The 21491-nt window shown below is 51.2% G+C and overlaps 1 protein-coding gene across 13 annotated transcripts in view; it reads left to right on the top strand.

Moving 5' to 3' along the window:
• The window catches only part of MBNL3 (muscleblind like splicing regulator 3), a 125139-nt gene that overhangs the window by 39357 nt on the left and 64291 nt on the right, over positions 1-21491 (top strand). For 10 of the 13 annotated variants that reach the window (XR_016350607.1, XR_016350606.1, XM_089781803.1 and 7 more), the window contains exon 2: positions 2888-3829. The exons of 1 other annotated variant lie outside the window; for it this stretch is intronic. Coding sequence is in view for 10 of the 12 variants with exons in the window: in XM_089781803.1 (XP_089637929.1) it covers positions 3656-3829 (174 nt within the window). In the remaining 2 variants the exon portion in view is untranslated. Of the gene's footprint in view, positions 1-2320; positions 2459-2592; positions 2776-2887; positions 3830-21491 lie in introns of those variants that run through there. 2 more of the 13 variants (XM_089781796.1, XM_089781797.1) reach the window with 2 other exon arrangements.

The raw sequence follows: 21491 nt of genomic DNA, 5'->3' as shown, positions 1-21491 counted from the left end.
TCTGGACTGGGAGGTCTCTCGTCTGAGATGAACCTAGGCGGGAGCGTGGGTGAGTTAGGTACGGGCTCAGCAAGGCATCGCCACGTCTTTTACGTCAGTGGGACTAGTGGCCCGTGTATAGTGGAGCGTGTGTTTCCGTGTATTTCTGAGTTGGTAACACGCCGATGCCCCAGCAAGATGTCTTTGGGGAGCATTGTGCTGCCGGATGGGGTGTGTGTAAGAGGGAATCTCTGCGTCTGTCTAGGTGTGATTCTGTATTGGAGCTAGTTGGGGAAAACAGCCATCGTTGGAAAGATGCATATAGGATAGTCTTGTTGAAAACCAATATTAGCATGGAAAAATGCCAGCCACCTCGAATATTCTGTGTGCGATCTATGGGAGAGAGAAAGGGAGAGCGTGCCGTTTGTCATACGCTTTGAGACTCCTCCGTAATGGGCGGAGGGTAGTTAACTGTTACGTGGCCCCACAAATGGTGCATGAAGGATTTGGGCCCATAGCATGCAGGCTCAGAGAAACAGACCCTCCTTTCCACTGGAGTCTGAAGCTTTAGAATATGGCCCAGTTCCCTCAAGTTCTGTTTTAGTGTGCTAGGAGTAATTCCTAAGAGCGTCCCACCTAATCCCCACCCATTCTCGACCTGTGCCGGCTCGTTTTGGGAGCTGCACCCAGCTTGTTCTGAGCGCTCTGTGGGGATGTATCTACTGCCTGCCTGCTCATCTATGCAGAGTAAAGCAGGCTTGGGGGGCTGGGCATAAACGAACTAGATTCAAACACAGACTTGCCCTGCCTACAAAATCGGGATCGGCATAGCAGCCGTCTCCAGGTTCCTGACTAAACCCGCAAGACACTAGTATGGCCTGTTCTGCTTTCTTGCCCCTCCCCTTCAGAGGTTAAATCCCGCCTGGTGAATTTGTCACTTATCGCTGCGCCTCATTTGCATATCTAATGAGCCGCCATTTTTGCGGAAGAGGCTCTTGCGCCAGAAGGAGCGTCTAGACTGCCCCTTCTTGCGCAAGAAAAACCCTCTTGCGTAATGCCGCTACGCTGGTTATTTTCAGGAATAACGGTGTTGCGCAAGAGGGTTTTTCTTGCGCAAGAAGTGGCTCCTTCTGGCGCAAGAGCCTTTTCCGCAAAAATGGCGGCTCATTAGCTATGCAAATGAGGCACAGCGATATTCCTCACTTAGCCTCATTTGCATCTTTCTGGCGCAAGAACCCGCCAGTGTAGACATAGCCTTACTGTTTCTGTTTGCCGCCTGATACCCAAAATTGAGAAGGTCCTTCTAGCGCTGCTGTCTGTGTGTGGCGAGTCCACGTGCTCTCGAATGACCCTGTGCTGCAAATCTGAGACTTGAATCGGTTCAGCACACACTCGGTATTTACTTTGCACAATGTTAGTGTTTGCTGTAAAAAAAGAAAAATATCACAACAGTGTCTTCCTTCAGTGCTTTTGCCAAACACTGGGAGTGCGCTTTGAGTTATTTGGAAATGCATAAGTTGCTAACAAGGGTCATTCTGAGAACATGCCTATAAAATAGGAAAGAATTTAAATTTCCGTTTCTTGCAGTGTGAGACCCTGGTCCTGCACACACTTGTGCGTGCGCATACTTGTGCTCTTGTGAGTAAATTTACACGCATGGATATGTTTGCAGGATTGGGCCCTGATGTTTGGCCAAAGGGGTGGATGTCAGAAACCTTGAAGCAACTTAATTCTGTCGGGCTTCATTAGCTGACTCTACATATAAATGCAGGATGCTTTAGGGATGATTTAACGTGGTACCCTCCTTCCCCGGAAGAAAATCTGCGATAGCAAGTTATTGAAAATCACTTATTGTCCAGCACGCGCTGAAGATGCTAGAAACTGAATTACAACGATTTGAAGTCTCCTTCAGCCTTGCTATCAAAGATAGCTGTTAACAAGGAGTTAATTTTTTTCTGCTCTGTGCATGTGGCTCAAGTTTCCATGTCAGTTTTGCTTTTGATTTTGTCGAGCCCAGATTTATAGACCCCACGCCTGCGAATTCGTCTCTCGTTTCCATGTAACCTTACAGCCACCAGCTGAACTGCGTTCCCAGTTAACAGCGGGTTAAATAAAACACCTTATGGACGCAGAGCAGTGTACGCATAGGGGCTGAGCCCTGGCAGTGCCTTCTGCTTTGTACACAATGAAAGCCATAGCTGCTCTTCCTGCCAGACAGCCTCCTCTCGAGGGGGGGAAAAGCAATTTTTAATATATTTAAAAAACCCCACAGAACGACAATTTGTCGCCTTTGTCTGAAAGCCGTTCAGCGGTGACTGTACTCCCCCCGGCTCGTGGGTTACCGCGTCTCTGTCGAGCTGCATTCTGATGGTGGTACACAGCCACTAGCTGCCCTCTTTAAAGAGGGAGAAATATGCAGCTGGTGCTTACAGTAGGTTCGCGTTCCTCGCGGTTCTTATCCTCCGGATTTCAGGAGCAGGTATGTAACCCACACCTCCTCTTGGGAGCAGCCCAGGAAACGACTCCCTGGACTAAGCTCCTTACGTTTGAAACGCAGAGCTGTCTCCCCAGCGCGTCGGAGGCCGTCATGGAAGGACTAAGGCATTTTCTGTGCAGTGGGCACAAAACCGAATGTCTGCCAGAATAGATCAATCTGAAACGATCCCTTTTATTGGGTGGCTGCCCAGGCCTGCCGCTGCAACAGTCAATCTAATTGGTTGCTTCCTCTTACCATGCGCAGCCTCATGTGGGAAATGCCCTTTTTATCTACAATGGCTGACTGCACTATGCCGCACTGTCAGTAGCTGCAGATTTCCTGTTCAAATGCACACAGTTGTTTCTGAACGCTAGAGTTCAGCAAGGGGAGATTGCATTGTTTTAGCTGATTCTATTTCTCTTTTTCCTACAGGTTGCTGAAAAGTGCCTTTCCTGAAGCCACTGCTGCTTGGATTTCTGTCTAAGGCTGCCTCTCTCTCTCCCCCCACCTCTCCCCTTTTTTTTTAATTTGGCGTTGCTTGCAGTTCATACCCTAACGGCAACTCATCCACCCCCTTCTCCCCCCCCCCCTTTTGACACTCTGTTCGCTCAGCCATTTTTTTCCCCTTCCTGAGTATGTAGCAAATATTTTTCGACAGTTATAACATCCTTTCGTTCCTTTGAATGCTCGCAAATCGTAATTTTTAGAACCAAGAAATAAAAGGAAAAAAAAGTTTTCTGCCCAAGGACTGAGACCATTCCGCAAACAGGAGCGTTGCCAGCTGCGTATGCTTTTTGCAAGAATAATTGAAACCATTAACTGGAGAGCACAGAATTCTTTTGAAAGTCTGCCAGTTATTTTCAAGTAACTTTGGCAGTGGCACAAAATATAACACTTATATTTTAACTTCTACAATTGCACTTTTAGGAGCAGGCCTCTCATTTGATTTTCAGTTCTTCTGATAAGATTTCTATTTTATGATTGGCTTTATGTTTAATTCTTGTTGAAACAAACCCAATTTGACTTAAATGAAAACCTAAGTGCTGACGAATAGAAGTTTTACCAAAGCAACAAGTTCGTTATTTCTTCACCTTTAACTTGAATTCACTTTTTTACCCTTTTTTTAAAAAAAAAAAAATCAGCCGAAATATTGTCCTAAAGAAGGGTGTGATTGCTTGCGTTTTAATTTTTGTTTTTAATATGGCTGTAAACGTTTCCCTGGTTCGTGATACAAAATGGCTGACTTTAGAAGTATGTCGAGAATTTCAGAGAGGTACTTGTTCTCGATCTGATGCAGAATGCAAGTTTGCCCATCCGTCACGGAGTTGCCATGTGGAAAATGGTCGCGTTATTGCCTGCTTTGACTCTCTAAAGGTGAGGACTGTTTTAACATGTGCATTGCTTAATCTCCCTTTGCTATCATTCTCTTCCTGAGTCATTTCAAGTGGGTGGACTAGGGGAGATGAGTATAACAACTACTTTTCTGCAGGGAGAATGTTGTCTATGTAGAATCTAGTTTAGCTAATGCTTAGCATGCTGCAAATGTTTAATTCCGCCTGAATCAAACACTGGAAGTATGAGGAAGTTTCCTGTGTACGGTCCCAGCAGTGGTGGTAGAGACAGAGAAAACTTTTAACTTTGCCACGGTTATGTTTTGTATTGCATTCTGACAACTGGTACAAATGCACAGACTGTCAAACTTGGGGCAGGGAAAGGAGGGAGTTTGTGAATGTGTGTGCATTATCTGGAGCATTTTGAGACTGTAGGTCATGGCTACGCCCGAAATGGAGAACTCAGAATATCGATAGTAAATGAAAGTGAAATGAGAAAAGCAGAGTCCAAAACCATCCTACAACAGCAAAACTTGTAGCTTGTGTGCAGCGCATGCTGGCTTTGAATTCAGTACGGATCTCTGAAAGATGCTTTTAAATAAAGACCTCATTTTCAGTAATTGATCAGCCTCGGCTGCGTTTCCCTGTGACCGGGGTCCAGCTGCACCACACCAAATACGTTACAAGCAGCCCAAATATTTGGAGACTGGTGCCTAGAGAGAGTTGGGGATTGGAGGTGATTTCAAGAGTTATGAAAAGATGCACCGTGGGCAAATCATGTGTGAGTTAAAGAACAAAGTCTTTTGCTAGTGATTGTCCCGATGAATGCAATTGCACTATTCCTTGCAACAGTAAAGTTCATAGTGGGAAACCTTTTTAAGTCTGCTGAATTAACAGATCCTTCCCAGCAACAGAGACAACAGAAAAGTTATCCTGATCCACCCATTGGGAGCCTCAGTCCAGGTTTTTCAGCAGTGACTACCAATTTTTGAGTGCACTAAACTGGAGGTGCCCAATCCGGGACATAGAGGGGACCATCATGGTCATCTAGTCTGACCTGCTGCCCATCACAGGCCACAGAACCTCAGTCGCTCTCCCCTGCAGTCAGGCCTGACTTCTGGCTGTGTTTATTGGTGTCCTCAGATCTTGAAATCGAGACCCCAAGTTACAGAGAATCCACGATTTTCTCTAGTGTAACCTAGTGCAGGAAGGAAAGTGAAAACCCCACAGGGTCTCTGACCCGTGAGAAAATGTCTTCCTGGCCCCAAATATGGTGATTAGTTAGACCTTGAGCACATGAGGAGACCCACCCGCCAGACACCTGGGAAAATATTTGCAGTAGTAATGCCGAACCCTCCTCATCACGTGCCCCATCTCTGGTCATTTAAAGATACTTAGTTTTAACAGTCCCAGAGGGGTCATATGCCATTGTAGGCACCTTCCTCAGACCATCCCCTCCTTCACCATGCCAGTCCCTCCATCACATCTTACAAGAGTGATTTTTCAGAGGGCACTTTCTGAAAAGGGGTCAGTTCTGAAAAATTGACACACTCCAAATCACTCGTCACTTTTGAAAACTCTGAGTTTATGCCCCTAGTGCTAAAGCGGCATGTGTTTCCTGCTGTTGACGTTGCGAGACAGAATCTGGTTATTTTGTGATCTTAAAAACTTCCCACTGAACTTGAAGTTTTGCTTGAAAAGCCTTAGGGACAATAGCTAGGTGAACTAGTGAAAGTATGTGTGCATAAATTAAGACCATGGCCATGTCCTCTTTGACATCGTCTAACCCGTATTATTGCAGTTTTGAACCTTAGCATGCTCCCCTTTGTTCCATTGTGATAGGAAGTGCAAACATCCAAGTTGCATTTAAGCTTTGTTCTTGTTAATCCGCGGTCATCAATTGGTTCCTCACTTATATAGCACCTTTCAAATATTCATGCACATGCCTGCTAACCGGGGTAGCCTGAAATATGCTTTTATCAGCAAAGAGAAAAGTGAGCGTTCCCTGTGCCCTTCAAACTTTTGAAGTGCAGCCAGTGGTCGGACAGCTATTTTGGATAAAGAGATTAATATGTTGACTTTACATTGTATAACGTTCGCTTGTCAAGCGAAAAGGGGCCCAGTAAACATGCTGTGTGATAGTCCAATCTAGCACTTCCTGCACCTTGTGAGAGCGCTGCGGTAGTAGTTCCTCAGAAATGGCCTAACCACATCATCTGGCTTGGTTCCTTGACACCCGTTTGCAGGTAGCACTAGCTGAAGTGACATGCAGGACCTCATGCGACAGGCTGTTGGGCGACACGTCTGTACGGCGCGCCCGACACGCACCCAGGTCTCTGCCCTAGGCCATTCTCTGCAGGGCTGGACTCGAGGAATGAAGACTGCAGGTTCCCACGTGCCGGGTAGGCCCAGGCTCAAATCCCATCCATTGGCAATAGCAGCAAGCTGCAGGTTCCCATGTGCCGGGTTGGGGCCCAGGGGTGGGAGGGTCGTGGAGCATCCAGTTTGGAAGAGAGAAGAGATAGCAGTGTTGTTAATGACAGCGGTCGGCTTTAAGCTGCCTGCTCAGCATGGGTTTCATTCTTACGACCCTTATGTGTAATTAGGTGCACTCATGGCAGCCCAGACTTCAATGCAGTGGGACGTGCCCTGTACAGACTCTGTAAGCGGCAGGAGAATAGAGCCCGAGTGGAAAGATTTCCCGGGCAAAGATCGTTTCCTCTGATGGGAGCTGTTGATTCACATCCACCGGCTTGCTTCACCCCACAGAGAGGAAACCCCAGGAGAGGAGTAGCGCCCCCACCTCCGCTGCGCAAGCATCACCAACCCCACAAATTCCAGAATCACCCTAAAAATCATTGTGCATTTGGTTTTGAAACCTGCAGGCTTTTCGGCAGTAACCCGCGTGGGGTTCTGTTGGTGCTGGGTTTGGAGCTTTTCGGGTCGGGTTTCCAAGGGCCTCTCAACAGCTGCGAGGGCTGGCAAGTTACTTTTTAAAGAAAAACACCAATTCTTCTGAGGCTTGTCATGGTCCTCGGAGAGGGGGCCATGCCGGGCCACAGGGGACCTGGGCTCTCTGGCGTGAAGGGCCATAGAAGTTATTCAAACCAAGGCTGTTCCTGCCTCGGTGCACTCAGTCGAAACTTGAGAAAAGTCTTAGCAGGTGATCCGCCGAGGTGAGGCCTAGGGCGGTGGGCTGAGGTAATGGTTCTGACTGGTGCTGAATTCTCACCTCAGTTCACCTCCCTCCAGTCTTGGGCCTTTTGCCTTCACCTCTGGCTTGGGGTGGAATCATGCAGCCTGCCCCCTCAGACCAGGCCTCGGTGCCTGCCTGCTGCCCAAACCACGGTATTTACCCCAGACACGTTTCAGAGACAACAGATCTTAAAACAGAAGCAGCCTAGCCACTCACCGGCCTTTGCCTAAGGACGGCGCTTGTCGGAGGGGCCACCCTCCCCGCGAGTCACTGTGGAGCAGTCTCATGGTCTCTCTGCTCCCAGAATCTGTGCCTTTTCTTCAGCGACAAGATCTCGGATGCTCAAAGCTAATGGGCTCCCCAGTTATCTTTTCAGCTTTTCGAGGTGGCTAGTCTGGGTCCAGGTGTATTGCCCTGATTGTTTTTCCCCACAGCCCCTTGTTGTGTTGGAACTGTACATTAATACAGGTGCCTCGAGTAACCCACTGTGCAATCCCAGCACCTCACTGACCAGGTCGCGTACGCTGGTGTTAACATGATGACAGCTTCGTCGTCTTCAGTTCAGCCTGTCAGAAGAGTGAAAACGGATATGTGTGCAGACGTAGCCTGGGTTGTCAAAGGAGAGGCCGGGCTCTCTGCTCCGTATGCTTGCGGGCATGTATCTCTGCATCTCTCTGGGTGTATTTTCTCTCCCAGAAATACGGGATACATAATGGTGTAATAGGAAGGGTTTTATTTATAAGAGTCGGGGGCGGCTGCATTATGCAGCACTGTGCAGTCTGTTGGGAGCCTCAAAGAGTTACAACATTTTGGTTCCTAAATTGGTCCCATGTGCAGGACTGAATTTTGCCCTTCCTGGAGCTCTGGCTATTTGAGAGGGAGACGTCTGGGGCTGAGGGGAAGAGAAGGAAACCTTTTTCTGGCAAGTGGAATTGAAAAAGGGAAACAGTGCTGTTTGAAGTGAATCAGATGTTTGACTTGCACATCAGTCAAGGAAGGAGTACGGCAGAAAGGGATCTAGGGCTCATAGTGGAGCACAAGCTAAATATGAGTCAACAGTATGACACTGTTGCAAAAAAAGCAAACATGATTCTGGGAGGCATTAACAGGAGTGTTGTGAGCAAGACACGAGAAGTCATTCTTCCGCTCTGCTCTGCGCTGGTTAGGCCTCAATTGGAGTATTGCGTCCAGTTCTGGGCACCACATTTCAAGAAAGATGTGGAGAAATTGGAGAAGGTCCAGAGAAGAGCAACAAGAATGATTAAAGGTCTAGAGAACATGAGCTATGAGGGAAGGCTGAAAGAATTGGGGAAAAAAGGAGAAGACTGAGAGGGGACATGATAGCGGTTTTCAAGTATCTAAAAGGGTATTACAAGGAGGAGGGAGAAGAATTGTTCTCCTTGGTCTCTGAGGATAGGACAAGAAGCAATGGGCTTAAATTGCAGCAAGGGAGGTTGAGGTTGGACATTAGGAAAAACTTTCTGTCAGGGTGGTTACACACTGGAATAAGTTGCCTAAGGAAGTTGTAGAATCTCCATCCCTGGAGATATTTAAGAGCAGGCTGGACAGACACCTGTCAGGGATGATCTAGACAGTGCTTGGTCCTGCTGTGAGGGCAGGGGACTGGACTCAATGACCTCTCGAGGTCCCTTCCAGTTCTCGTGTGCTGTGATTCTGTCAGGGCCCCTTACACCCGCTCCTTCAAGCTCGTTAAGGGTGATTTGAGTTCTGTTGTGTCTATCACACCCCACTTACTGCTACCTTTGGAAAACACATTTCCAGTGCTTTCCCTTTACTAGCTCTGCCCTTGACAAGCAGAACTGATGGGCATCCTTGAAGAACAGAGGGCTCCGATTAGGTAGGCTGTTGGGATCAATCTCTTTATCCTTTACTGGAGGAAAAAATGCCCTTCCAATGTATTGCTGGTTTATGAGGCGTGCTGATGTCTGTTATGTTTCATGGAAAAGTGTTAGTTTAAGAAGCTATGAAAGAGAAAATAAAATTTCAGCAAAGGGATAGCTGGGTACTTACGCCACTATAAAGGAGAAAGCGTTTACAGCCATCCTTGGATGACAGTAGTTTTTGTTTCAAGGGAAACTAAACAGTAATATTGAGGAAGGGGAGTTAATTTGCAAGAAGGTCACTTAAATGAATTACAAGTTAACAAATAATTGTTAGACTTATCATTGTCCTTGCTTCGGTTTGCCATACAACTCCATTTAAAACAGTGGCGTTTTCAGGGGGTCGCTGTCAATGGGTTGGTTTTGCCCAGGAATACATGGCTTTATAGCAGTCCACCAAAGGCGTGCTCATCTGTTAACTTTCTTCAACGGTTCAGGCATATAAGCCCATTCCATTGTGAGCCTTTCAGGGTTAAAATTGCCTTGACAGTGAAAAAGTTAGAGTCTGAGTTCTTGGCTGCTTCTCTATATCTTTAAAAGAAGTTAAGAAAGCCTTTGATGAGTTACTGGAAACACAAGTTGGTCTGTGCCGTGACTGGGCAAAGGAACTGTCATAGATACAAATGTGCCAATTAAAAGTGTCCATATAATATGGAGCCCAACTTCAAAGAGACTTTGCTTTACGTTTGGAGTGTCCAAACTATGGATTTGTGTTGGAAAACAACATTTGCAGTCTCACATTTGCTTACCTGGTGTACTAGTGCAGACATAAAAGCATATTGGATGCCAAAATGTAGCAAGGCAAAAATCTCAGGTGTCCAGATTTGGATTTGTGGGATTCTCATGTGAGACGGGACGGCCAAAAGCCGGGTGGCCCTGGGGCAGGAGGGATAAGGGGCCCCCTGCCGGTCAGGTGTTGGGGCAGGTTCACGCGTGGCCAAGGGGATAGGCCTCTGCTACAGGTTGGACCTCTCTGGTCTGGTACCCTGCCGGACTAAGGGTGTAAGCGACTAGTTGACTATCCAATAAGCAAATGCTCATCGGATAGTCGAGTAGCAGCTCAGCTAGTCACTGCCCCCCCGCTTGCTGCCTCTGTCAGGTAGGGAGGGGCAGAGGCATAGCTGGAAACAGCATTACCGGGGACTGCTGGAGTCCCCGCATGTGCCGGTTCCCACTGCGGAGGCATCTGCTTTTGAAACGTATAAGAGCCTCGCAGGGCTCTTGTGCATTTCAAAAGCAGAAATGCCGCAGGGAGCATGGGGCGATTGGGGACTCACGCAGTCCTCGCTTGCCCTATGCTCTCTGCAGCATCCCCTCCTTGCTGCCTCTCACAGCAGGCGGGGGGACGGGATCCAGTTCGGGGGGGAGCCGGCTTAAAAGCCGGTTCCCCCGGCACCATCTCTGGGCTGCCACCTGGCCCCTCCCCGCCTCTATCAGAGACAGCAATGGGGGGATAGGGGATGCTGCTGTGAAGCAGCCCTTGTCCACAGGGGTCCCAGCGGGGAGCTGGGCCCTATCATGGACAGGGGCTGTTGCCACCAAGCAACTTCTGTCCGCAGCCAGCCGTAGCTGCTGTGAAGAGGGGCTAGTGCCCGGAGCAGTCTGTTTGCGGTGGCCAGAGCTGTCCGCCATGAAGAGGGGTTGCTGGACTCAGCGCGAGCTGGCACTGAGCAGTCCTGGCTCATGCTGATTATTGCGCCTCTGTGTTTTAAATGTAGCAAGAGCCCGTTTTGACTTGGTGACTTGCGTTCTCCCAGGAAAGGGGGTTTGTGGCGCCTGGTGTGCTCCAGGCAGCAAGCAGGGGTGCAGTATAGCAGGAGGAGGCGGGATGCGGGTCCATTTGCATGCACACAAAGCAGGTTTCTTTGTGGTGCATTCCACACTGCAGACAGCCCCTGCCTATCCTTGTCCCTGGGCTCCCCTGGATTTGGCACTTGGTTGATGCAGTGAGAGAAGTTGCAGAGTGACGTGCCCCGGTTGCTGACCTTGACTACGTGATGCTGGGAATCGCCAGGTGGCCACCCATCTGCGTGCGAAGTGCCGCCCAGGGCAAAGTCTGGAGGCGGCGGCGTGAAATCTGCACCAGGCGTGCTGGGCTGTGACGGGTGCCCCGTGGCTGGTCTCGGGGCCCTCTTGCTCTTTGGGGGAGCGACAGCAAAGCGAGAGACTAACCTCCGGCGTCCAGCGCTGGTCCGGGTGGGTGATGCTTGGCAGGCCCCATGCCATGTGGGAGGGCAGCCTGCAGGCAGGGTGCCCGCTTGGGGGTGCAGCTTCCTAGCTCACATGTGGCCAGCTAGCTCCTTTGGCAAGCGCAGGAGCAGGGCCGTGGCTCTGGCGCCGACCCTGAACAGGAGAGAATTATGGCCCTGCCTCTGTGCGCCCAAGGGAGGTGGGAAGCCTTTTTGCGTCTGTATTTAAAAGGCGAAAACCAGTTCTGCCGTGGCGGAAGGAGGCTGCTGTCCAGCAGGGCCCTGGCTGGCGTAGAGGCAGCGCCGCCTTGTGATGTGGCCCAGGGGAGGAAGCCGAGGAGACCCTGCGTTCCACCGGCACGTTGAGCACGTGCTCGCCTAATGCCAGTGGGGAACACGTGGCATTCTGGGCACTCGGGCCCGGAGAGTAGCGCAGGGAGAGTCATGTCTGGACAGACGCCCCCGGGAGCCATCTCAGGCTCTGGGAGCTGCAGCAAAAGGGATACCTGGGGCTCTTGGCAGGTTCCAGGAGAAGGCCCAGGCTGCCAGAGACCTCGGGAGTCATCGAGTCCTGCCCCCTGCCCAAAGCAGGACCCACCCCGACTCCATCATCCCAGCCGGGACTTAGCACCCTCCGAGGCTTGGGGAGCAGTTCCTCCTGGCACCCCTTTCTTCAGCTCTGCCCTTCACGCCTGTCCCGCCAAGGAGATGGGGCCCACATGCCTCGCTGGCTGCTCCAGGGCCGATGTCCTGAGGAAAAGTGGTGCCTCTCGGAGTCGCTTTCCCTTCCTGGTGTCCCCCCAGGGCAGTCCAGTTTGGCTCCAGCCCCAACATAGGCCTGAGGGGCCCGATTCAGCCCTTCCCTGGTGCACGACCTCTCAGATTCCCCACATCACTTCTCTGGGGTTTGCCTCGCCGTTCGGATGGTCCCTGGTTGTGTGGAGAGCTGCAGGTCATCGGCATGGGCCACCTCGGGGCGATCGGGCTGCATGTCAGCCTGTGGTCTCAGCACGGCTCCCGCTGGCTAGAGAGGTGCCCGCCCCCTCTGGGTATTGTTAGAAGAGAGGTGCGAGTCCCTACCTTTGGAACCTCCCTCGCTAGGGTGAAGGTCGGCTGCAGGAGCCGCCTAGGAAAGCATATGCTGCTGCTTTCCAGGCTGTTCTGTGCACCTGAGCCTCTACCTTGAGGCTGTTCTACCCTGAGCCTCGCTTGTCAGACTGGCCCCTTTCATGATGGCCAAATTCATTCTTCCCGAAAGAATTAAAATGCACGTTGTCGACACAGCTCGGCACTGGTGACTTCCACTCTCTGAGACAGGGCTATGGGGAGAGCCCTGGGTGGATAGAATAGTTGTGCCTGCATCCGTATCCGCAGGAATGAGCCATGGACGGACGTGGATACCTGCGCAGATTTGCAGGGCTCTTGCGAGGGTCTGTTTGGCCCATTGGCTCATTTTGCAATACTGGATAGGACCTGGGCATAGGAAGCGTCCTTGGGCATTTTCCTTCCAGTCCGTTGATGTGCTTTGTCCCAGACCCTTTTGGAAACTCAGCCCCTCCACTCTTCGCTTTGTGCCACTCGAGAGCAGGTCGATTTGAGTGAGGTGGGCTTCTAAACCAAATCAGTCTTGGCCCAGTGAAGGTCACGTCTTCAGTCATTGTTCACTTGCTCTTGTCTCGTGGGATTCTCCTGAGAAGCATTTCGTGAGCTGCATGTCCCTAAGGAAGGCTGGTGACCCAGCGCGGGGGCTGCAGCTTAAAGACGTGGGCCGGCTAGGCAGACAGAAGAGCAGGGCTGGCCTCATTTTGTGCACTGTATAGGAGTATGGGCCACATTGAGAGCAGTCGCGGGGTATGTCTACACTTGCACCCGGTTTCGAGAGCGGGATGCAAATGAAGACATTCGAAATTGCAAATGAAGCTAGGATTTAAATATCCCGCTCTTCATTTGCATATTTGCGTTATGGCGCTGTTTCGAAATAACATGCTGTTAAGACGCGGTTATTTCGAGAGAAAACCCTTCTCTTGAAATAACTGGTAAACCTCATTTGCCTGAAGTGGGTGTCAGTTCCCAGCCAGGGAAAATCCCTCCTAAAGACTCGTTTGGCTTTAGGGCTTAATTTGGCTGAGGAGGTGGAGTTGTGAGCCTCAGTACCAGCTCTGGCAAGGTGTAGTAGCGGCGAAGCTTTGCGAACCCTTCCCTCGCGTTAATGTTCAGGATGTGAATGTGCAGCCATGTACACGGTGAACCGAGGTGCCTGGGTTTAGTGGTTAACCTTCACGGTTACATGCAGGCTCCCAGGACACACGGGGAGCTGGCTTAACATCCGGCTGCCGGTGCGCTCTGGCTCCCAGTGAGTTGCCTGTTGCCCCACGTGTAACCTCTGAAATTTTCAACTGCGGATAAGGGGGATCCAGTAGATATAGTATACTTGGATTTTCAGAAAGCCTTTGACAAGGTCCCTCACCAAAGGCTCTTGTGTAAATTACATGGCCATGGGATAAGAGGGAAGGTCCTTTCTTGGATTGAGAACTGGTTAAAAGACAGGAAACAAAGGGTAGGAATAAATGGTAAACTTTCAGATTGGAGAGGAGTAACTAGTGGTGTACCCCAAGGGTCAGTCCTGGGATCAATCCTTTTCAACTTATTCATAAATGATCTGGAGAAAGGGGTAAGCAGTGAGGTGGTAAAGTTTGCGGATGATACCAAACTGTTTAGGATAGTCAAGACAGAAGCAGACTGTGAGGGACTCCAAGAAGATCTCACCAAACTGAGTGATTGGGCAACAAAATGGCAAATGAAATTTAACGTGGATAAGTGTAAAGTAATGCACATCGGGAATAATAACCCCAACTATACGTACAGTATGATGGGAGCTAGTTTGGCTACGACAAATCAGGAAAGAGATCTTGGAGTTATTGTGGACAGTTCTCTGAAAACTTCCACACAGTGTGCAGCGGCGGTCAAAAAGGCAAATAGGATGCTAGGAATTATTAGGAAAGGGATAGAAAATTAAGACCCAGAATATCTTACTGCCCCTGTATAAAACTATGGTACGCCCACATCTTGAATACTGTGTACAGATGTGGTCTCCTCACCTCAAAAAATATATTTTGGCCTTGGAAAGGGGTCAGAAAAGGGCAACTAAAATGATTAGGGGTTTGGAACGGGTCCCATATGAGGAGAGGTTAAAGCGACTGGGACTTCTCAGTTTAGAAAAGAGGCGACTGAGGGGGGATATGATAGAGGTCTATAAAATCATGAGTGGTGTGGAGAGGGCCGATAAAGAAAAGTTATTTATTAGTTCCCTAAATAGAAGAACTAGAGGACACCAAATGAAATTAATGGGTAGCAGATTTAAAACTAATAAAAGAAAGTTCTTCTTCACACAGCGTGTAGTCAACCTGTGGAACTCCTTGCCAGAGGAGGCGGTGAAGGCTAGGACTATAATAGAGTTTAAAGAGAAGCTAGATAATTTCATGGAGGTTAGGTCCATAAAAAGCTATTAGCCAGGGGATAAAATGGTGTCCTTGGCCTCTGTTTGTCAGAAGCTGGAGAGGGATGGCAGGAGACAAATCGCTTGATCATTGTCTTCGGTCCACCCTCTCTGGGGCACCTGGTGTTGGCCACTGTCGGCAGACAGGATACTGGGCTAGATGGACCTTGGTCTGACCCAGTACGGCCGTTCTTATGTTCTTATGTTATGTTCTTATGTTGGTGAATTGAATGGATTGTCACATCCCGAGTTAACGGAACGGTTTAATTAACTCAGTTCAAACGTACCGGGGGCATCCTGGTCACAGCGTTGCCGTGTTTGCAGCCAGCTACCCACTCCTGAATGTAGAACTGCCTTTCTTCACGGCTCTCAGGCCTTGCGCTGGGGCCACTGGACAGTGCTTGGCTTCCCTGGCCACGTTTCTGAGGCCAGAAACTCAGTGGTAAAGTCAGGGCTGCTTCAGGAAGGGCTTTTCCACACTCCGCACTCGGGGTGTTAGACTAGTCGACTATCCGATAAGCAAAGCTTATCGGATAGTCAGTCAACTAATCGATTTATGCCCCCCCCCCCCCCACAGATTGCTGCCTCTGTCAAAAAGAGGCAGCAAAAAGGGGTGGGGAGGAAGGGATACTTGCAAGTGGCAGCGCCACGCAGCTGAGCTGGGGATCAGCTGTGCGGCTTGGTGCACGTGGAGCCCAGGGTCAGCTGGGGATTCCCCAGCTGATCCTGGGTTCCACGGAAATGCCGCGCTGGAGTCCGGGATCAACTGGGGAGTCCTCAGCTGACCCCGGCTCCAGCGTGGCATTTCAAAGCAGCAGTGCAGAGTGGAGCCCGGGGTCAGTGGGGGATTCTGAGCCCTCCGCTGACCCTAGGCTCCACGCTGTGCTGCCACTTTGAAATGTACAAGAGCCCCTGCTGGGGACTCTTGAGCATTTCAAAGCTGGCACCCGCCTGCAGCCTGGAGTCAGCGGGACTTCCCTCTGGCCTTGGGCTGCACATGGAGTTCCACATTCCTCCTTTGAAATGTACAAGAACCCCAGCAGGAGCTCTTGTACATTTCAGAGGAGGAATGCGGAAGTGCCTATCGACTAGTCGAGTGGTCGATGGAAATCCCATCGACGACTCGACTAGTCAAGTAACCGCTAGTTAACATCCATACTCCGCGCTGCCAGATCGCATCTCCCAGCCTGCGTGCCGGGGCAGTGCAGCGCCTGTCCTTGGGTGTGGACAGAGGTGTCTCAGGTCCCGTTTCTGAGCCCGAAGCCAACTGGTGCCCCTGAGGGGCAGAGCCGGCAGCGTTTTCGGCATTAACAGAATCCAGGAGTGACTGTGGGTAGGTGGTGATGAGCTGCTGCCGCCGGTTCTCACATGCCTAAGCTTGCCGAGAAGAACGCCCGCTTGGGGCCTGGCTCGCAACCCTTCTGATGAGCTGTTTGGTGGTGGAGCCCTTTCCTGGGTGTGCTACGGGGTGGCCTGGCTTTCTGCGTGGAGGACTGGACGTCGGAGGCGTGCCTCCCGCGTCGGGCGGGGTAACGTGCTGCTGCCGGGCCTGGGGTGGGGGCAGCACACGAGAGAGGAGTCGCATTCTGTACGCCGTCCCCGATTCCCAGTGTGCCGTAAGCCTCTCCCTTTCGCCTCCCCACCAAGTGCCATTGGTTTCCTTTCCCACACCGACACTCAGGCGCCTGTTATTCAAACAAGGGCACGTGGCTTGCACTGGCGATGTTTGTTCCTGCCAGCAGCGGGTGAAAAAATCAGCCGCCGTTACCTGCTACGCATGTGTGCTGCGGGCACCTGCCTTGCCCAGGGTGTGTTGCCGGGCCCATTCTACGCCCTGCAGAGGGTCTGAGGCTGGCCATGCCCCAGCTACAGAGCTTTTGCTGCAGCTGAAGCAGCTCCGCCTGGTAGCCCTGGCGGCCCGTGGTTCGGTGCCAGTGTGCCCGGCGGGATGAGGGCTCTCACACAGACACAGCGGCGTGCCTGCCCGTGCGCGGCAGACTCCAAGGACTCTGAACTTGGCCGGTGACAGGATGCAAGTTGGCGCGACGTTGCCGTTTGACCTGTAGCACTCGCTCCTTGATATGGGAACCTCTGAGAAGAGGGGCGTTCGCTCTGGCTCCCGCTCTGGTCAAAACCCATCAGCGTGGCCCACGCTCTGTGGACCTTGTCAGCCGCATGGGAGAGCGGACGCTGCACCGTCGCGGTGGCAGGGGCTCTGAACTCAGATTTCTAGGGCAGAGGGTGTCTTGTAAGCACCGCGGGCCTCGCCAAGCAGAAAGGTTGTCAACCAGGGGCCTAAAATATCGACTGGATTTTCCTTTAGCACAGAATATATTCCATTTAGCACCTCTCTGCTGCCTCCAGAGCATCCTTTCCCAAAATCACAGGCCTAACGTGTTCCACAGATGCATCCAATTTCCCCCTTGTCAGCCTCGGCAAAGGTTCTTCTGTCATGCGAGGCCAGCCGGAAATCGCCCGGGGCTACCGTGGAACGACTGGTTAAAGTCAGACTAGTTTTTTAATTAATCTGCAGAGACGTGCCCTCCCTCTGCATGGGGCTGTTTGGTTTCCCCGGGGCCCGTGAATTCTGTTGCCACAGGCCCCTCCCCAGGCCGATGTGGTGTGGTGGATACTGGGGTGCATCGGGACTGCGTGGTTATAGGTGGAGCCATGCAAAGAGCAGGGAGCAGTTTCTGAGCGTAGGTCTGTACTGCCGTTAAAAACCTCCAGCTGGCCTGTGCCGGCTGACTCGGGCCAAGGGGCTGATGGACTGTGGTGTAGATGGTTGGGCTACAGCTGGAGCTCAGGTCTAGGACTCAGTGAGGAGGGAAGGGTCCCAGAACTGTCTGCAACCTGAGGTTGTTCCAGTAGGGGGCAGCCTGCGGCCCATCAGGGTTCTGTGTGCGGCCCACAAGACACTGCGTTACCGTTGCCAGATTCCGCTGGTTTCTGTCCATGTGGTTTTTTTCCTGCTGGTATGACTGGACTATACGTAACGCCAGGACACATGAAGCGAATGCGGATTGCATGCAACGTCGGCCGTAAGCGCCGCATGCCCCCACTGCAGCCAGTCACAGCACTGCTACGGGGAGAGCCCTGCATGGATACAAAATTTGTATCTGCATCTGCAAAAAATGGTCCACGGGTCTGCAAGACTCTGAGTTGCGGCTCAGTCGGCACACGCCGCCAACTCTAGGGACACCGGCGCCGTGAGCAAAAGTACCCTATTCCATGAGACCATCTTGGTTACAACAACCTTGCATCCCACTGAGATGGAGGGCCACTCATGTGGCCACTCGCTAGCCTAGCTGGCCTATCGTTGCTCTGTATTGTAACTGATCAACCGCTTAGCGCAGGCCAGTGGCAGGTGTTAATTACAGTGCAGACATACCCTGAGCCTGGTTCAGGGGTGTAGGTGTATAGGCAGTGGCGGATTTAGGGCAGGGCGAGTGGGTGCGGCCTGTCTGGAGCTGTAGGTTGCTGACTGTTGTATAATGCCTGGTGTACAAGGTGGCTTACAAATGTTACAAACAGCGCTGGATGTGCCCGGAGTTACGGTTTTCCTCCTCCCTTTGAGCCGATGTCAGGGGAGTCGCCCCTCGGGCGCAGGGATGTGAGTGAGGGGTGAAATGGGCCTGACGAGGATGGGAGGGGTGTTGCTGTTTCAAGGTGTGCTTTCGTTCATGCTCACTGAGTACCTGAAAGCCAAGCTCTGTTCTTTCCAGCTGTCACCTTGGTACGGGTGTTGGGCAGTCTGAATGGAGGCCGCCCGGCAAGCGGCTCTCTGCAGCCAGACCCCTGTGCATAGACCTAGGGGGGCTGCGCAGGTGTTGAAGGCATGGAACAGCTTGCAGGGCTGGTGCCTCGCATCCTGGTTGTGTTGGTCAGGCTGAGCTAGCAGCCCCTGTTCTCATCACTACGTTGGCACGGCCGTGCGAGCAGGAGTAAAACTCTTAGGGTAGGGCTGTACCAAAGCCAGAAGGTCAGCTTAAGGGATGTGACTGCAGCAATGAAAATAACGTAGCTGGAGTCGGTGTACCTTAAACCGAGTTTTGGCACGGTCCCCACAGCTGGAGGTCGATGGGAAAAACTCTCTCAACGATGTCCCTTACTCCTCACAACTGCCAGGAGTACCGCGGTCCATGGGGGTGCCATCAGTGTTCAATTTATCAGGTCTTTACTAGACCTGCTCAGTTGAATGCCAAAGATCAACCGCCGGGCAGCGAAGACAAACCCTTAGATAAGTTAATGGATACCACTCTGCATAAATCTACAGAGCAGACCTTTGCCGCAAGATGGTGCCAGATTGATATGGCCCCTTTGCTCACTATCACACCATGTCTCGTCCCTTTAAAAAGAGAGGGTAGTAATTTGTATCTATACCACAGAGGGGCTTGGAAGCTTATCAGTGAATATATACACCACAGTCCAGGGTTACGTCTAGACTGGCATGATTTTCTGCAAATGCTTTTAACGGAAAAGTTTTCCGTTAAAAGCATTTGCAGAAAAAAAGCGTCTAGATTGGCACGGACGCTTTTCCACAAAAGTACTTTTTGCAGAAAAGCGTCCGTGCCAATCTAGACACGGTTTTGCGCAAGAAAGCCCCGATCGCCATTTTCACAATCGGGGCTTTTTTGCGCAAAAGTTTTCAGCTGTCTACACTGGCCCTTTTGTGCAAAAGCATTTCCGGAAAAGGGCTTTTGCCCGAACGGGAGCAGCCTAGCATTTCCTCAAGAAGCACTGATTTCAGACAGTAGAAAGTCAGTGTTCTTGTGGAAATTCAAGCGGCCAGTGTAGACAGCTGGCAAGTTTTTCCGCAAAAGCAGTTGCTTTTGCGGAAAAACTTGCCAGTCTAGACGCAGCCCAGGTGTTTAAAAGAAATCATCACCCAGCATCTCCCACGTAGGCAGCTAAATAGGTGGCTAGTTGTTCCAAAGGGGGACTGCGCTCTTGTTGAAAATCTTACCCTATAAATACTATTAAATAAGTGCATTGAAATGCGGGGCAGAAAGTTGCCTTATGTGGGCAAAGTTTGATCTACTGCAGGTTAAAAATCGTTTAGTATTGTCCATAAAATAGCAAAAGAGTGAGGTGCTCTGAAACGGTAGCAACGGGGCCACGGGTGTTGCTGGATCAGAGAGTCCCGGTTTTGGGAGGTCCAACCTATATTCAGCATAAATACAACTAATGTTTGCTGTAATATAATGCAGTGTAAAAAATGTACTGTAATCCGTAAAATAGAAAGCATAGAACAATGGAAGAAATTAATGAGCTGCTGCTACCAAGAGATCTTGGGCCTTCAGATCACTTTTCTCCGTGCAGTCCCGGGATGTCCATATACTCTGACACCTCCAAGTTGAGTCCCTGCTATTTTTCTACTCAGCATACTGCCACCATCAATAGTGTTAATGATGGGGGGTTCCAGATGGGTGGAGTTTCAGCATTAGCTCTGAATTTTTGTGTTTGCTGGTTTGTCAGGGACTAACCTTCCCAGCGTAGTTCAGTATAACTGGATTCAATCCAGAATTTGCAACTTTGGGGGACGATTTATGTCTCACAGTTGCTTTTGACAATTGTTCCTGGAAAGAAACACTCAGTGTTGGAAAGGGAAAATATTTAAACCAAACACATTTGCCTTTTTTAACAAAGATTTACAGCAATGTTACAGCAGATGGTGAGCTTACAATGCCAGATATTATTAGAAACATGATTAGTAGTAATAAGGTCACCGTCCGTGAAGGAGAAGGTCAGTGTGTGGACCTTGTTTGCAAGGTGACAACCTACCCTGCAGGCAAGATGTTTTTTTCCACAAGGCAGAAAGCAGATGTTTAAAACAAGCTGTTTTCACAGGTCATAAAATGGTTGCACAAGAGAGCGAGACACACCAGTCCAGCCAAGCACAGCTGGGGATCCTGTGCACCCACTCTGGGCTACACCCTCCCCTGGGGGAAATGGGTGTCGTGCTACTGAAATCAATCCCAGAGAAATGATAGGATTCCCAAAACAGGGCAAGAGCCTCTGAAACTCCTGTTACAGAGCGTGCCTTGCGTGTACGGCGTGTGTCTTCCTAGAGTCCAGGCGAGGAGGGAGCATGTCTGACTTGGATCACACGGGCCGTGTGGCTGACCTGAAGTAATTCCTGTTTGAGGGAGATGAAGTAGGCTCCCTGCTTCTCCCCTCACCCTCCTGTGAGCCCTTCACCCTCTTCTTGGGGTGCTGGGGCAGTGCCTCAGAAACCCACGCTCCTCTGACAGGGAAATGAGCAGCCACACAGGGCACCACATCCCCTCGGCTTGGCAGGGGCTGAGCCGCCTGGAGGCAAAAGGAGCTTGTGTTGGCAACGTTTCTGTGGCCCCGTGACAGAGGTGAGGGGAGGGGGCTGAGAGAGATGGGAAAGGCAGGTAAGACAGACCCCAGGAGGAGGCAATCCGAGGCTGTGCGTACGAGCCATAGCAATCTTCTCCGTACGAGGCTACATAGCATCCCCCCGGACCGCCCTAGCTCTCCAGAGCATCGTCGGTCCAGAAGCCCCCCAGTGCCTGGCTGGGAAGGCCTCGTGTCCACTCCACCTCCTGGCTCGTCCAGCCTGGCCAGCAGATTGAGCACGAGAGCGCTTGCTGGCTGCTCCCAGCTTCTCCGGAGTTGGGGGGCGCCCCGTGCGGCTGGCGAGAGGAGGAGGGGCGCTTTTCCAGCCCTGGGCAGAGGAGAGCGCCTTCCGTTGCCTTGGTGACGAGATGGCCTTGCCAGAAGGTCTGCTCCGATGGATTCCCTTCAAGGGCAGGCCCCTCCGCGTTGCCATGGCACCGGCCTGCTGCAGCTCCGTCTCATGGGAGCAGGGAGAGCAGGAAGGGCGCCGCCAGATTTCTGTGCCACGGTGCCGGTTGGCGCACAAGGCACCACCTAGGGAGCCAGACGGGCTTAGG

This window comes from Pelodiscus sinensis, chromosome 13, assembly GCF_052426305.1.
Source record: "Pelodiscus sinensis isolate ZL-2025 chromosome 13, ASM5242630v1, whole genome shotgun sequence".
Classification (NCBI taxonomy): Eukaryota; Metazoa; Chordata; order Testudines; family Trionychidae; genus Pelodiscus; species Pelodiscus sinensis.
The sequence above is the reverse complement of the archived record's forward strand: the minus strand, read 5'-3'. Positions and strand labels throughout refer to the sequence as shown.